We start from the raw sequence: 16,013 nt of genomic DNA, 5'->3' as shown, positions 1-16,013 counted from the left end.
AATTAGGCACCCTGGGCTCTGGAAAACTGGCAGGATGGGGCTTTAGATAGTTAGATATTCTCAGGAGCTGATTTCATGAGCCCGATTCTTATAAGAAAATACAGATATAAGATATCTAGAAAAACACTAAAATCCTTCATGGTGATATTTGTTTCTCGTGACCAGCAGAAGTTTCATAACGCCAGCAGAAACTTTCTATAAAAAATACGTGCTTGATTGCATGTGCTCCCTTTTTGCCAAAATCAAGTATATATTGTCTTTTCCCTGTACCTCTTTGGAAGTTTCTCAGAGCTATCGGAGGTGCTGTCTCCCAGGCTGCGGTCCTTATATTGCCCCAAATAAAACTTAACTCACAACTCTCATGTTGTGCATTTTTTTTTTTTTAGTTGGTATCTTTATAACAGAGAATGAGAAAATTCTGAAAGGGTTCCTCTGGCTTAATAAAGAAGCTGAATAAGAATTTCTACATCTCAGGAAACAGTGATGCCAACTTAAATGTTAACTCTGAGACAACAAATCAAATAAGATAATCAGAATCGTATATTACTTAGGGTCATAAGTAACATTTCTCTGAATATAACAATCTAATATATGGTCACCTTAGAAGTCATCTTTAATATGATATATGATTGTCTAGAAGTCACCTTTAATAAGAGAATTCTGATTCATATTAGTTCAATTTCACCTAGTCTCACCTAGTATTGACATTGGACAATAGAGTAATAATCCTGTCAGTGTTCTCAATATACCACTTTATCAAAAGCAAGTTTATAACAGAAGAATCTGTGCTTTGCTACAGCTGTGAGGAAGAGCCAATCTTTTTCTTTTTTAATATTTCTGAACTTTCTTTCATTAGAAATAACAAGAATCTGCAGTTTTAAGACTGAGCACTAAAATTTCATTATTTAGTACTGAACAGGGGAAGAAAACAGGCATGAGAAGCTTAAATTTTGCCATAGGAAATAAGCAGGCAAAAATATAATGTTTTGTATGTGCATGTGTTTGTTTTTAATACAAAAGTAATGAACTAAATTATAAGTTCTAGGAAGACAGTTTGTGTCTTTTTTTTGCTTCAAGTACCCCCAAGGTTTCAAGTATCGCAATTTTGAGGCTAAATCTTCAGCCTGTGGGTTTCAGGCCACATGCCTGCTTCTTTTCACTTTGAATGGCTTGCAGCCCTGGACCAAATTGAGAGAAGGCAAAGGATTTTGAGTTTCCTTTTTTGTCCCATTCTGAGCTAAACTCATTCCCCCAACACTCTACTTATTGGATAAACACTTCCCCTTTCCTGCCTGACCTTAACACTACTGCCTGTAAGGTACAGTGAGGGAATGTGTCTGGGAGGAAAAATTTTCCTTGACCCACTTAGGGTCCCTGGCTGAGTCTGAAAAGTAAACAAAGACAGATTAACAGGGGAAAAAGCACACACGTGTTTAAGTTTTACATGATGCAGGAACATTCATAAGGAAATGAAGATCTGGAGAAACAAGCCTGAGCATTTTTATGCTAGATTTAATGAAGAGCAGGTGTTGTGTAGAAATATGAGAGGTTAATTAGTATGAGGTAAGTGTACTAAACTGGGAGAACAGCAAGGCCTGCTTGTTAGGATTCTTCTGTGTGTCCCTCTGTCTTCAGAGATAAGGGTGCTCTTTTTCTCTGGGAATAGGGAGAGCACCTCTCACAGAAGAGTTTTGTGACCTCTTTCAGGTGAGAAAGTCTGGGGAAGGTCATAGTGACCCTCTTGTCATTTTCTCAAAATTTCTTCAGCTTACTCAATATGCTGAGGTGCTGTATTTTGGAGTAGCATGTCTTGAACCCCATCAGTGGCAATATATGCCACCCCTAAAATATGTCACTTTAATGTAAGGATTATTTTAAACTAGGGGACTTCCCTGGTGACTCAGATGGTAAAGAATCCACCTGCAACGCAAGATAGCTGGATTTTATACCTGGTTCAGGAAGATCCCCTGGAGAAGGGAATGGCAACCCACTCCAGTACTCTTGCCTAGAGATTTGCATGGACAGAGGAGCCTGGCATGGGCTACATCCAACGGGTGGCAAAGAGAGACATGGCTGAACAACTTTCACTTTCACTTTTTAAACAAAAGGCACTTGAAAAACAGCAGATGCAAGAAGGGCCCTCTGACAACCCCTTTTCTTCCTTAAAAAAGGAGATTAAGCCCCCTGCCCCATATAGTAGATGTCTTCCCTATACAGGAGCGTGTTCCAAGACAGGGAATCCTGGAAAGCCAAGAGGAATCTGCTCAAACAAACCTTATTAAACTAACCCATATCTTCCTAGTTACTTCTCTACCTAGTTAACTCCTGCAGTTAACTTCACATAGTTAGCTGCTGCTACTGCTAAGTCACTTCAATCGTGTCCGACTCTGTGTGACCCCATAGACGGCAGCCCACTAGGCTCCCCTGTCCCTGGGATTCTCCAGGCAAGAACACTGGAGTGGGTTGCCATTTCCTTCTCCAGTGCATGAAAGTGAAAAGTGAAAGTGAAGTCGCTCAGTCGTGTCTGACTATTAGCGACGCCATGGACTGCAGCCTACCAGGCTCCTCTGTCCATGGGATTTTCCAGGCAGGAGTACTGGAGTGGGGTGCCATTGCCTTCTCTGACATAGTTAGCTACCTTTGTCCAAACCCTTTGGTCTTGTCACATCTCTAGAATTCATCGGGTTTTTTAATTGTTTTAAAAGTTATATATAAGTTCGGGGCCTACCTAGGTCTTCATGTTCCTTTTGAAGACTCCTGTATACACATAGAAATATGAAATTACATTTGTTTTTCCTTTTGACTGGATTTATGTCAGTTTAATTATCAGGCCCAGTCACAGAATCTAAGATGTAAAAGAAAATTTTCCCTCTGCTATGCTGCTGCTGCTGCTGCTAAGTCACGTCAGTCATGTCCAACTCTGTGCGACCCCATAGACGGCAGCCCACCAGGCTCCCCCATCCCTGGGATTCTCCAGGCAAGAACATTGGAGTGGATTGCCATTTCCTTCTCCAATTCCCTCTGCTATAAGTTTATACAATTTCTGGCTTTCCAGTATAACATGTCCCTGTGGACTGTAGTAGGTTCAAGTAAAGTTACACACAGTATTTTAAAGCTATTCAAACAAGAACTTATTTTGCTTCATTAACCATCCTGATGAGATTTGAGCTACATATTGCAGGGATTTTAACAGCTACAGATATTATTTTTAACATTTATTTGACTGTGGATCACAACAAACTGTGGAAAATTCTTCAAGAGATGGGAATACCAGACCACCTGACCTGCCTGCTAAGAAATCTGTTTGCAGGACAAGAAGCAACAGTTAGAACTGGACATGGAACAAGAGACTGGTTCCAAATCCGGAATGGAGTACATCAAGGCTGTATATTGTCACCCTGCTGATTTAACTTACTTGAAGAGTACATCATGTGAAATGCCGGGCTGGATGAAGCACAAGCTGGAATCAAGCTGCAGAGAGAAATTTCAATAACCTCAGATACCCAGATGACACCACCCTTATGGCAGAAAGCAAAGAAGAACTAAAGAGCCTCTTGATGAAAGTGAAAGAGGAGAGTGAAATTTGGCTTAAAACTCAACATTCAGAAAATTAAGATCATGGCATCTGGTCCCATCACTTCATGGCAAATAGATGAGGAAACAATGGAAACATTAGGAGACTTTATTTTGGGGGGCTCCAAAATCACTGCAGATGGTGATTGCAGCCATGAAATTAAAAGACACTTGCTCCTTGGAATAAAAGCTATGACCAACCTAGACAGCATATTAAAAAGCAGAGATATTACTTTGCTAACAAAGGTCCGTCTAGTCAAGGCTATGGTTTTTCCAGTAGTCATGTATGGATGTGAGGGTTGGACTATAAAGAAAGCTGAGCGCCGAAGAATTGATGCTTTTGAACTGTGGTGTTGGAGAAGACTCTTGAGAGTCCCTTGGACTGCAAGGAGATCCAACCAGTCCATCCTAAAGGAAATCAGTCCTGAATATTCACTGGAAGTACTGATGCTGAAGCTGAAGCTCCAATACTTTGGCCACCTGATTCAAAGAACTGACTCATTTGAAAAGATCCTGACGCTGGGAAAGATCGAAGGTGGGAGGGGAAGGGGACAACAGAGGATGAGATGGTTGGATGGCATCACCAATGTGATAGACATGAGTTTGAGTAAACTCCAGGTGTTGATGATGGACAGGGAAGCCTGGCGTGTGGCAGTCCATGGGGTCGCAAAGAGTCAGACACAGACTGAGAGACTGAACTGAACTCCAACTTAGAAAAAAAATTCAGGCCACAGTTGTTAGCAGGACACATAATACTTCTGGTCTGTGGGGAAAATTAGAACAGAATGCTCACAACTCAACCTACATATAGCCTGTCTGGGGAAAAAAAAAAAAATATATTTTTTAAAACATATCCTCTTCCTCAACATTCATTTAATTTTTGTAACAACAGTGTACATATGTTATTGCATTTAATACAGCTGCACATGGATTGCTTTCTCAATCTGAATTTACTTGCAACAGAGAAAAGAATTTATTTTGGAGAGAATTTTGTTTAGGTAATGAGTGATTAGTCGCTTCACAGGCAGATGAAGCATACTGAAAGTTTGTAGATACTCTCTCTGAATCTGCCTAGGGCCCTGTTCCCTCTGACATCAAAAATCATCACTTCTGTCAGCCTGGGGAAGGAGATACATGGACCCTAGGCTGAACAGTTTCTTTCAGGAGGCTGGGCTCTGCCCAGATAAGAGATAAAAGACCACATATTTCTCATTCATGAAGTTAAGGAGACCTCCCTGGCTACATATATGCAGAAAGGCTCCTTGGAGGTCAAAAAGGGAGGGGGCATCACCTCATAGTAATTGATATCAACTACCCTTAAGCCTCTTCACTAGAATCCATCTTGGCTAAGAGATGCATATGAGCACATGGAAAGATCCTGAGATATACCAAATACAGACTCAGCTGCTGCTGCTAAGTCGCTTCAGACATGTCCGACTCAGTGCGACCCCATAGACGGCAGCCCACCAGGCTCCCCCGTCCCTGGGATTCTCATATACAGACTCAGAACCAGGCAAATAGAAATGATTGGCCAAAGGAAACCTGGAAGCAATGCCCCATAAAAGTGAGTCAAAGCACCACGAGAGTGCTACTCTCTCTCAGCCTGCCCGTGTGTCTGTCTGCACATACTGGACTCTTTTTCCTCCTAACAAATACTGATTTCACTATTTTCCATCTTTGTGCAAATTCTTTTCTGCAAAGCCAGAGAGCCAGGGCCTTGTCACTGACCTCTGGTTTAGTGGCTAGGATTTGGTGCTCTCACCACCACGACCCCAGCCTCAGCCTGGCCAGGAACCAAAGCCCTGCTTCAAGCTTCTGCAGGCCGAGAGCACTTGAGATCAAACCTTGGCTTGCAGTTGTTTACACTTTGGTTGTGTCTCTTTCCTAGTAGCATTTGAAGCAGTCAAATGGAGGAACTGTTCATTTTATAAACAATTTTTGAGCTTGTGCTAGATACTGAACAACATGTTGGTTTACAAAGAAAAATAAAAACCACTGCCAGGCACTCAAAGCTGGGGGCGGGGGGAGGGGGCGGAATACATAAGATGCAAAAGATACATAAAGATAATGTGATAGATTCTGTAAGAGTGGCTAAAGAGTCAGAAAAAAGCATGTGTTTCTCTGCCCTGAAGCAGCAAATGGAGAGGAAGATATTACAGGGAAGGAAAAATAATTTTCCCATCACCCTTCTGAGTTCTCAACTGAGACCTCTATAATAAAAGATAGATTAACAAGAGAAAAACAAACAAATTTATTAATATGTATACCTCAGGTTTATGTGAGAGATACAGGGGAAAATGAATAACTCCCTCAAATGGCTTAGAATACAGACTTAAATACCATCTTAATAGGAAAGAGTGGTCAGGTAGGCCTTTAAAGGAGAGTAAATGATATTTAGGAATGATGAATGGGGCCTTAGAACAGATGAGTGGTGTGATCATTTGTGATGTTTGTCTGAGTGTGGTAGTGACGTCCAGTTTCCTCTCCTGTGTTGAGCCAATCTTCCCTGGTTGATAGAAATCCCATTTCCATGGGATTTCCACTGAGTTCCTTTCTGAGGATCTGTCTTAGGTAGGTAAAGGAGTTCAAAGAAAGTCTATCCCTACATTAGCTGCTTTTCAAAGTATTATAGCTCAAAATAATCAATATACCAATGCCACATATTTTGAAGTAGCATGTCCAGAACTCTCAGTCATATTCTGAGGTGGCATATGCTGCTACCCTACAAGATCTACTGTGAATTCCAGGGTGTTCATTTAGGCTTGTGATTTATGATAGCACCATCCAATGAGCAGAGTTGTTCAGTCACTCAGTTGTGTCCCACTCTCTGCAACCCTATGGACTGTAGCCAGCCAGGCCCCTCTGTCCATGGGATTCTCCAGACACGAATACTGCAATGGGTTGGCATTTCCTTCTCCACATGAGCAGAGAGAGAATCTCAATTTTTATAGCGTGGAAGGAGGAGAATATATTTCCTCAGCCCCCACAAGAGTCACACCTTGGAGAGTTTAAACATTTTGATTTGGGGAGATTTTGAGTTTAAAATGACTAAAGAATAACCAGGAGAATCTCTGTTCCTGGAGCCTAGAAGTTTAGATAAAGATATAGATTTAAGATTCACTAGCACAAAGAAGTGGAGAAGGAAATGGCAACCCACTCCAGTGTTCTTGCCTGGAGAATCCGAGGGACGGGGGAGCCTGGTGGGCTGCCGTCCATGGGGTCGCACAGAGTCGGACACGACTGAAATAGCAGCAGCAGCAGCACACAGAAGATAGAACTAAAGGAGAGATGAAAGAAGGCAGATAAGTTGTTTATGCTTTTTTTTTTTTAGGTCTGTTATGACTTATTTCCCACCAGTGACCAGGCTAATACAACATAATTTGCAAATATATTAGTTAAAATTATAATTTCTAATATTCTGGACATAAATTTTTTGCATCTTATTAACATTGCTCCATTTAGCCATTAGCTTTTTTCTTTTTTTAAAGTTTGTATGTTTTAGATATTAAAAATAATAATAAGCATATCTCAGAAAAAAGATAATTCTTTCTGAGGTAGAAACCACATCTCTTCCTATATTCTACAGAAGACCCTGGTAATGAATGTGCTATCAGTAGAACCCCAATCAATTTCATAAGGCAGTTTCTGATAATGACTCTCAATATGGAGCAGATGTCCTCTTGTGTGAAACCCAATTCAGCAAACTTTGCTAGCTCCATGTGGGGTCTCAATTTAGGCACTAAATTCTTGCTAAAAACAAGGGTCAGATGTAGAGGATCTGTAGAAACTGAGGCACAGAAACCCCTTCAGTCTTCTTTTTGTATGTATTGCTTCTTTCTGCAGAGTTTAGGATGACAGTGCGTTGGATTCACTGACCTCCACGTTAGAAGCCTTGCAGTATAGAGACCAATTTTCCTAGGATCTGATTTCTCCTGGGTGAGGTGAAACTCCATGCCTCATACGCACAAAATAGAGACGAGACTCGGGAATTACTGCACTCTCTCTCTTCCCCGTCCTCACGCATGCCAGGTGCAGCTGCCCTAGGGATCGCCTCCTGGGTCTGTCAGTCTAATTGTGGAAACCGTGTCTGCTGTTTTATGTAACCGTGGTTTCGAAGCCTAGGATCTCTCTGTCGAGGTTAGATCCGGCGCGGAGCTCTCTAACTCCTTTCTGTCTCTGGATTCCATCTGCCCGTCCTCTGGTTTTTCTCCCCATTCCTTTCTTCTTAGCCTAAATTTAATGTCTTCTGGGACCTCACAGATGGAGCGAGACAGGCGAAAACAGCGGCAGGATCCGGAAACTTGGATCCGAATTCTCCCGGGAATTCTGGCAAATAGATCTTTTAAAAGAGTACAGTCCGAGAGGAGAGGAGCAAGATAGGGGTAGAGGATTAAGGAATACAAAGTACTATGTATAAAATAAATAAGCTAAAAGGGCATATTCTACAGTACAGATAATGTAGCCAATATTTTATAATAACTAAATGCAATCTGATTTATAAAAATATTGAATCGTTGTTGGTACAGCTGAAACTAATATAAAATTGTAAATCAACTATACTTCAAAAATAAATAAAAATGAGAGGCTCCATTAGAGGGCTCTGTGGAGGGTGGAGGAGGATACGGAAACAGCAGAAATGACGGACAGTCGAGTGGGCGGGGACAATTGGGACCTCTTCCCGCCCGCGCGCTTTCGGTTTTCAGTCAGGTCCGCTGCTCTTGTATATCTGGGGGAAAGCAGCGATGTCTGTATCAGAGGTTTTCTGACCAGCTCAGTCATGTCTGGAAGAGGAAAAGGGGGCAAAGGCTTAGGCAAGGGTGGTGCGAAGCGCCACCGCAAAGTCTTGAGAGATAACATCCAAGGCATCACCAAGCCCGCTATTCGGCGCCTTGCTCGGCGTGGGGGAGTCAAACGCATTTCCGGCCTCATTTACGAGGAGACCCGAGGCGTGTTGAAGGTGTTTCTGGAGAATGTTATTCGGGACGCGGTCACCTACACAGAGCACGCCAAGCGGAAGACGGTCACTGCCATGGACGTGGTCTACGCGCTAAAGCGGCAGGGACGCACCCTCTACGGCTTCGGAGGTTGAGCTGCTGCCCCTGTGCTGTGTGTGACGACAATCTCAAAGGCCCTTTTTAGGGCCAACCACACGGTCATCTGAAGAGCTGGATACTTAAAAGTGTAGGTAATTTTGTATCTGTCTAGAGTGGTGTCAGAAGTAGCGAATCCTAAAAGTGCTAACAGCTCGGAAGACAAGTCATTTACCAAAAGCTGCTCTTGTCTGTTTCGACTTAAGTTTGCTTTTGGGCTCGCTGTCAATTGTAATCGTTGGACCAGGCTGTGGAAAGTAGTTTGTGTGGGCTTCACTTTCCAGCTCTGGTGATCACACTGGGTGGTGGTAATTACCATTACGATCTTACCTGGGAAGGTGCAAGAGCATTAGCAAAGAAATAAATCCAGTAACCGACCATTCAAAAATGAAGCAAATAAGGGGTTGCTAGGTCAGAGGTGGGCTCATTGAGTTTTAAACACATTCGGAAATTATCCGACCAGTGTATGCAAGGTATTTCTGGTGTCCTGTGCTTTTTATGCTAAAGGCCCCTCACAATTAGCTGCTGAGAGTAGTGTGTGTGTGTGTACAACATTCAAGGAAGAATTTAAAGATTTAAGAGATTTGTCTTTCGCTGATATTACAAAGATAAAATGTAGAAACAAATACGAATTTTCAAAAGCTGAGCAGAGTACATAACTTTAATGTGAAAACACGTCTTCAAGAAACAAAATTCTGGTATGTGATTTTTCCATTAAGGCCTGTTGCAGCTTAGAGTAACAGACTGTCAGAAACATATCATCAATACAGAAAGCAGTTTAATTTTTAACAAGGCAAAAGCAAATTTTTATATATAGATAGAGATACATAGTCTTTATACCACCACTGCTAAATTGCCCTAATTTGAGTTGAAGTGTAGGTCCACACCTCTTGTCCTTAAACCTAATTATAGTTTTGCAGCTATTATATTTGCAAGTAAAAGGTTTTTTTTTAATGTTCCAGGCCTATGATTTTACAGCTAAATTTGGCTTGTCTGTAGCTCCCAAAAAAATCCTACAGAAGAAATTCTGTCAATTCGCAAAAGATATTGCTTTATTGGTCTCCACACTTGGCTGCTCTCATTAGCATCAAACACTTGGTAAACTAGGTTTAAAACATGGTTCTTAGCAATGGAGATGCCAGAAAGTCAAAGCATGGGAAACCTGCCCTAAAGAGGTTATTATCAGAATGAGGGAGTGAATGCTCAGTTCCTCAGTGGTTTCCAACTCTTTGCAGCCCTACGGACTAGGGGAGAAAAATATTACATAAAATACATACACACACAGCCCAAAAGTACACGGTGTCACATATTTGGGATGATGCGAAATGTAAATGATGATTATTATAGGAGTCCTAACAGCAGAGGTCACTGGCTGCTGGAAAATGATCAGGTTTGGCTGTAGAGGTGGGGCTTGTATCAGGCTGTTAAGAAGGAGCAGAATGCCTGGCATCCTGATAAGATATACGGTAAAGGGGAGGGGGAGGATCAGGGAGGGAAAGGCAAGAATAACATTTGTGAAGATGACCAAGTGAGAAGTAAACAAAAGGATTCAATGTTCAAGATGTTTCATCTTCCCTTCAAATTAAAATCTCAACAGCAACTGATGACATTTCTATTTCAAACATCACTATGATTTTTTTTTTTTTTCATTTTAAAGGCAATGCAGATTGAATATATCTGATCCTCGCTGAGATCCTCTGAAGGAGATTATCAAATTTTGAAGAGAAATCAAAGAATAAAGGAAGGAGGGTGCGACATATCCATTATCTAAACTAGTGATTCCCAAAGTGTGGTATCTAGTCTAGGAGCATCAGCTTACCTGGGAATTGCTAGAAATCCAAAATCTTGAACCCAGATTTTGCAAAACCCCAGACCTGTTGCATGAGAAACTCTGGGAAGTGAGATCTAGCCATTCGTATTTTAACAAACCCTTCAGTTGATTCTGAAACACGTTAAAGTTTGAGAACAACTGGTTAAATAACAGTTTTTCTTTAAATCAAACAAAAATATTTAGAATCTGAGTATATGTTGCCCTAATTTGTTTACAATATGTTAAATTTTGCATTCTTCGATACCAAAAAAAGAAAACTTTAGGTAAATGATCCTAATAAAAAATTTTTAGGACAAAATATTACAGGAGGAAAAGGTAGAATTGCTTATTTCCTTAAAGCATTTGGGGCAAAAAAAAAAATGCACGAATAAAAAATGTAGTCAGCTTGTTTTACTAAAAATCACTTGTTTTACTAAATATCATTGGTTTGTATAACAGTGAGGAATATAATGCTATTTCACCTCTAATTTGGTAACAAAATAATTTCCTTTCCATTTCTACCTCCTGAGTGGCTCAAATACTGTTTAAGCCAGCCCTGGCTATCAGCTTGTTCCTCCCATGGGTGATTCAGGACCTTCAGTACAATACATGCATACAAATGATTGTTTAGTCTGCATGTCTACTTCCATTACCATGATGATAGAGGCACTTAAGTGTCACTGGCTAATCAGACATCACACTGGACCAGTTCGAAGACTTACCTTACCTTTCCAGACTCCCAACTTCTCTGAATAGCAGCATTATCCTCCTGAAGGCTAGATGTGCCTGTCATCTTTCACAACGTTCTTCCTCTGAAACATTCGACTCCAAACTTTATATTGAAACTATTGATGTACATGTTATTTCTCTATGTGAGCCAAAAGTATAGAATTATCATTAATACAGAATATTATCAGTACATATAAATATGTATGGATATATAGAAAACTATCAGGAAGAATGTTCACAGAAATTTGAGTGATTTATAGGTGTTGGTTTTTGTTATAATCATTTAACGTTTTGAATTGTTCCAATATCTTAAATAAGCATGTATAATACCAGCCCCCACCCCTACCCAGACAATCAGAAGATGTGGGGTGGATGGGGAATGAGGGAGAAAGGAAGAGAGATTCTGGGTTATATGGCCCATGGAAAATCTTAACTTTGCCACAGTCCCATTTTCTCATTGTAATATTGCTGAGAATTCCTGACTTTCTTACAGAAGTGATTCAAGGATCAAATGAGAAGATCTCTGAAAGATTAAAGTGAAATCTTTCTATGTGAAAGTCTTGTAATGAAATAGAAACCTAAGTTGGTGTATTTACTGCCTATTTCACCCAATGTAGGTCTTCTATGCTTCATAACTGGGGAAGCGGGAGTCAGTGTAGTCAAAATTTAAAGAGCAAAGAAGACAGTGGGTAAAGGTGGGTATGAACAAGTTGGCAGGTCCAGATTTTTCAGAATTAGAGCAGAAAAATGTGAAATCATCTTAAAGAATCAAACTTGCCAGCTGACTTGACTGTTAAAATGTGTATAAAGAGTAGAAAGTTATAACAAGTAGAAAGTTATAACATAGCCTGTGAGAAATGTTAAATATAAATAAACAGAGCATCTTCCTGTATAGATATATGAAAGGGCAGAAGTACCAAGTAAGCACCATATCAAATATTCATGAGATACATGAAATGCCCAGTATTCATGGCTTCTATCAGCCATCCACTGGTGACAGCCACTGTTGCCCAATGTCCTCTGCATGCTAAACAGAGAAATCCATAGCTACTCAGCAAGTTACTGGTGAATTACAATAACGGCCAGGCACACTTGTCCCTGTATCTCTTTGACTGAACAAGCTTAAATTAGGATCAAGCACCTTCTGTCTGCTGAGTCCCCTTGTCCACTCTCATCTCTAGTCCTTTTAACTGCAGCATCAACGGGGAAAGCTGAGGCCACAGAGCAAGACAGGACAGAAAACTGTAACTCAGCATTGGATACAGTGTTGTACTTCCCCCATCATTGAACCCTGTTCTATTAATATGGATGTTAATTTCCCCTTGCTCCTCATTTTTCCTTGCTCTTTGTTTCATGTTTTAAATGGATTCAATTAACTGTGGTTTGAACATCTTTATTTGGCCTTTCTATTCAGTGATCTCTGGGATTTCTTATCTGGTAGTAGAGTAGAAGACTATGATTACAACAAAGTAACTTCTTACCACAACCTTATTAGAGAAGAGGGCTGGAAATGAGGGAGGAGAGGAGGGAACAAGGGGGTTGCAATCATCAAAATACCCTCCAAGGCAGACGTACCCTGACTCTCTAGTGAGCATTTCCAGTTCTTGTAATGAGGCAGCCTTTAGAGTGAAATGGTACCCTGGTTGAGTAATGGCAGCCACTGAAGTCATCTGCCTCCAGGCTCTTCCAATCTTTCTGATTGTAGTTTGGCTTCCCATATAGATTTGCCTGCAGGGAGCTAATGGACTAATCAGTTACACTTCTTGTTGGAAATTGAGAGCATGAATTCTGGAACCAGATTATTCAAGTTAGGATCTTTCCTTTTGTTGTTGTTGTATAACCTGCAAGAAATGCAAAAAAGGGAAATGCTGTCTGAGAAGGCCTTACAAATAGCTGAGAAAAGAAGAGAAGCTAAAGGCAAAGGAGAAAAGGAAAGATATACCCATTTGAATGCAGAGTTCCAAAGGATAGCAAGGAGAGAAAAAAAAAAAAAAAAAAAAGCCTTCCTCAGTGATCAATGCAAAGAAATAGAGGAAAACAATAGACTGGGAAAGACTAGAGACCTCTTCAAGACAATTGGAGATACCAAGGGAATATTTCATGCAAAGATGGGCACAATAAAGGATAGAAACAGTATGGACCTAACAGAAGCAGAAGATACTAAGAAGAGGTGGCAAGAATACACAGAAGAACTAGACAAAAAAGATCTTAATGACCCAGATAACCACAACAGTGTGATCACTTACCTCGAGCCAGACATTCTGGAGTGCTAAGTCAAGTGGGCCTTAGGAAGCATCACTACAAACATCACTACACTAACTAAGCATCACTAGCTTAGTGGAGGTGATAGAATTCCAGCTGAGCTATTTCAAATCCCAAAAGATGATACTGTGAAAGTGCTGCACTCAATATGCCAGCAAATCAAGTCACTCAACTGAGAGCCTCAAGCTGTACCTCAGAAAGCCCTATGTCTGTTTGTCCCTGAAAGTTTTACCATGAGGATGGATGAGATGATAAGTGCAAAGGTGGTGCCCCACCACACCTTAAAAGTTACTACTTTTTAACTCAGAGTACTGACACAGGTCCTAGATCCACCCTGCATTGAGGACCTAAGCAGGTAATCAGGGTCTAGGCAGAGACCTGGAGGCATGCTCTGGAAATTGCTGTGACCCTGGAGCAGAAAGACTCTTGAAAGTCCCTTGGACTGCAAGGAGATCCAACCAGTCCATTCTAAAGGAAATCAGTCCTGAGTGTTCATTGGAAGGACTGATGCTGAAGCTGAAACTCCCAATACTTTGGCCACCTCATGCGAAAAGTTGACTCATTGGAAAAGACTCTGATGCTGGGAGGCACTGGGGGCAGGAGGAGAAGGGGACAACAGAGGATGAGATGGCTGGATGGCATCACCGACTCAATGGACATGAGTTTGAGTGAACTCCGGGAGTTGGTGATGGACAGGGAGGCCTGGCGTGCTGCAATTCATGGGGTCGCAAAGAGTCGGACACGACTGAGCAACTGAACTGAACTGAATTAAAGCTTAAGAAAAAAAAAAGTATCTTTCCTTTTCCCTCCTCTGTATTCTCACTGACTTCTATAACAAATGCTTTTAACCTGTCACTGTGCTGAGACAAAACAGAAAACAGGCCTTGGCCTCGTCCAAGTTCAGATAGATGACTGAGAAGGTTAAGATAAGACCATACAGCCTTTGTGTCTGAGATCTGTGGAGAAGGGCTGTGCAAGACCTTGCCCCTACTCTGCTGCCCATTAGAGGCCTTGCACTTTCACCCCCCCTCACCCCCGGCCCAAATGGTACAAGAATCATCTCAGGCCTCCACTCTCACTATTTCCGTAACGGGGGCGGAGCTGGGGGGGTGGGGGGCGGGGGGCGGGAAATCGGTGGGGGGAGGTGCGGGGGGGTGGGGAGGACTTCATTTCCCCAAAGGAAGACCATGCTCTGCCTGTTTGATCTCTTCCCCAAACTTGAGCTCGGAGCCCCATTTCTTTCCTTTCACTGAGTAACCCAAAACCTGAGAAGAGACTTCCCACATGTCTAAATGAAACAGATATAGACACTACCAGAGGTTGAAGCGATAGCCTCTAGGAGCCTCTTTGTGGAACTGGGCAGGAAAGCAATCCCTTTAACACCCAGCTCACCAAAGTGGCTTTAGGGTCTGTACAATCACCCTATCATTCATCCCCGACTTTTGAGAAGTAGAGGGTGGGACTGAGGCTTCAAATTACTGGCACTTGAAGCGATGAAATGCCGCACTTTACTCGGCGGAAGTGGGTCAAGACCCGAGTGGCGGTATCCCTCCGGAGGCGGGGGATGGGGGGTGCCAAGCGCCCGGACCGGTGAGAAGGTCCAATCTGTGCGCGGGTCTCAGCCGCCCAAAAGCCCTTTGACCCGCGAATCCCGAGCGTTCCCGTGACTCCGCCTTCTCTCAACCCACCTCCCCACACCACCAGTCGCCCCGCACTTAATCACAGCTCACCTTGCTCCCGGGACAATTACAATCGTGGGCCACAGTGGAGCACAAAGGCGCTGGAAAAGAGCCCCAACCTACAAGAAAACACAGGGCCAACTCTAAGCAGCCAAGGTGGACGTTCTAGGGCGCCCAAGGAAGCAGCGGCAACCCGCCAGGCCAGACAAGCACACTGACCCAACTCTTAAGTTACTGACATCTGGGAAGGCAGCAGCGAGCAAAGGTTTAGACTGGATAACTGGCCTTTAGCTTATGTCTGTTCGGAGTCCAGAGCTTTGCGCGCTCTAAGGTCCTCCCGTCTTGAGCGCGCCCTACCCTCCCGGAGTATGCGAAGGCCTGCCTAAAGAGCCTGGACAAGTGACACAGCTTCTTTCAAGTGTAGTCGTGGGTGGCTCTGAAAAGAGCCTTTGGATTTGATGGAACCTCGAGCACAGCGCACACTTCTTAAGCCCGCTCCCCGCGGATGCGGCGAGCCAGCTGGATGTCTTTGGGCATGATGGTCACGCGCTTGGCGTGGATGGCGCACAGGTTCGTGTCTTCAAACAGCCCCACCAGGTAGGCCTCGCTCGCCTCCTGCAGCGCCATCACGGCCGAGCTCTGGAAGCGCAGGTCCGTCTTGAAGTCCTGCGCGATCTCGCGCACCAGCCGCTGGAACGGCAGCTTGCGGATCAGCAGCTCGGTCGACTTCTGGTAGCGCCGGATCTCCCGCAGGGCCACGGTACCCGGCCGGTAGCGATGCGGCTTCTTGACGCCGCCCGTGGCCGGCGCGCTCTTGCGAGCCGCCTTGGTGGCCAGCTGCTTCCGCGGGGCCTTGCCACCGGTGGACTT

General features: G+C 42.9%; 2 protein-coding genes across 2 annotated transcripts in view; one reads left to right on the top strand and one right to left on the bottom strand.

Moving 5' to 3' along the window:
- Positions 1 to 8,311: 8,311 nt before the first annotated feature.
- Positions 8,312 to 10,405, top strand: LOC104987695 (histone H4). Its single transcript, XM_010838740.1, has 2 exons — positions 8,312 to 8,754; positions 10,321 to 10,405. Exon 1 carries the CDS (start codon positions 8,351 to 8,353, stop codon positions 8,660 to 8,662), a length of 312 nt encoding a protein of 103 aa, XP_010837042.1. The 5' UTR covers positions 8,312 to 8,350; the 3' UTR covers positions 8,663 to 8,754; positions 10,321 to 10,405.
- Positions 10,406 to 15,567: 5,162 nt separating this feature from the next.
- Positions 15,568 to 16,013, bottom strand: part of LOC104987709 (histone H3-like) — a 1,892-nt gene continuing 1,446 nt past the window's right edge. The window contains exon 2 of the mRNA XM_010838752.1: positions 15,568 to 16,010. Within this exon, the coding sequence (XP_010837054.1) occupies positions 15,630 to 16,010 (381 nt within the window). The 3' untranslated portion in view covers positions 15,568 to 15,629. The remainder of the gene's footprint in view (positions 16,011 to 16,013) is intronic.

The sequence above is a fragment of the Bison bison genome, unplaced genomic scaffold, assembly GCF_000754665.1.
Source record: "Bison bison bison isolate TAMUID 2011002044 unplaced genomic scaffold, Bison_UMD1.0 scf7180017864104, whole genome shotgun sequence".
Taxonomy (NCBI): domain Eukaryota; kingdom Metazoa; phylum Chordata; class Mammalia; order Artiodactyla; family Bovidae; genus Bison; species Bison bison.
Note: the sequence above shows the minus strand (reverse complement) of the source record. Positions and strands in the feature narration are given on the sequence as shown.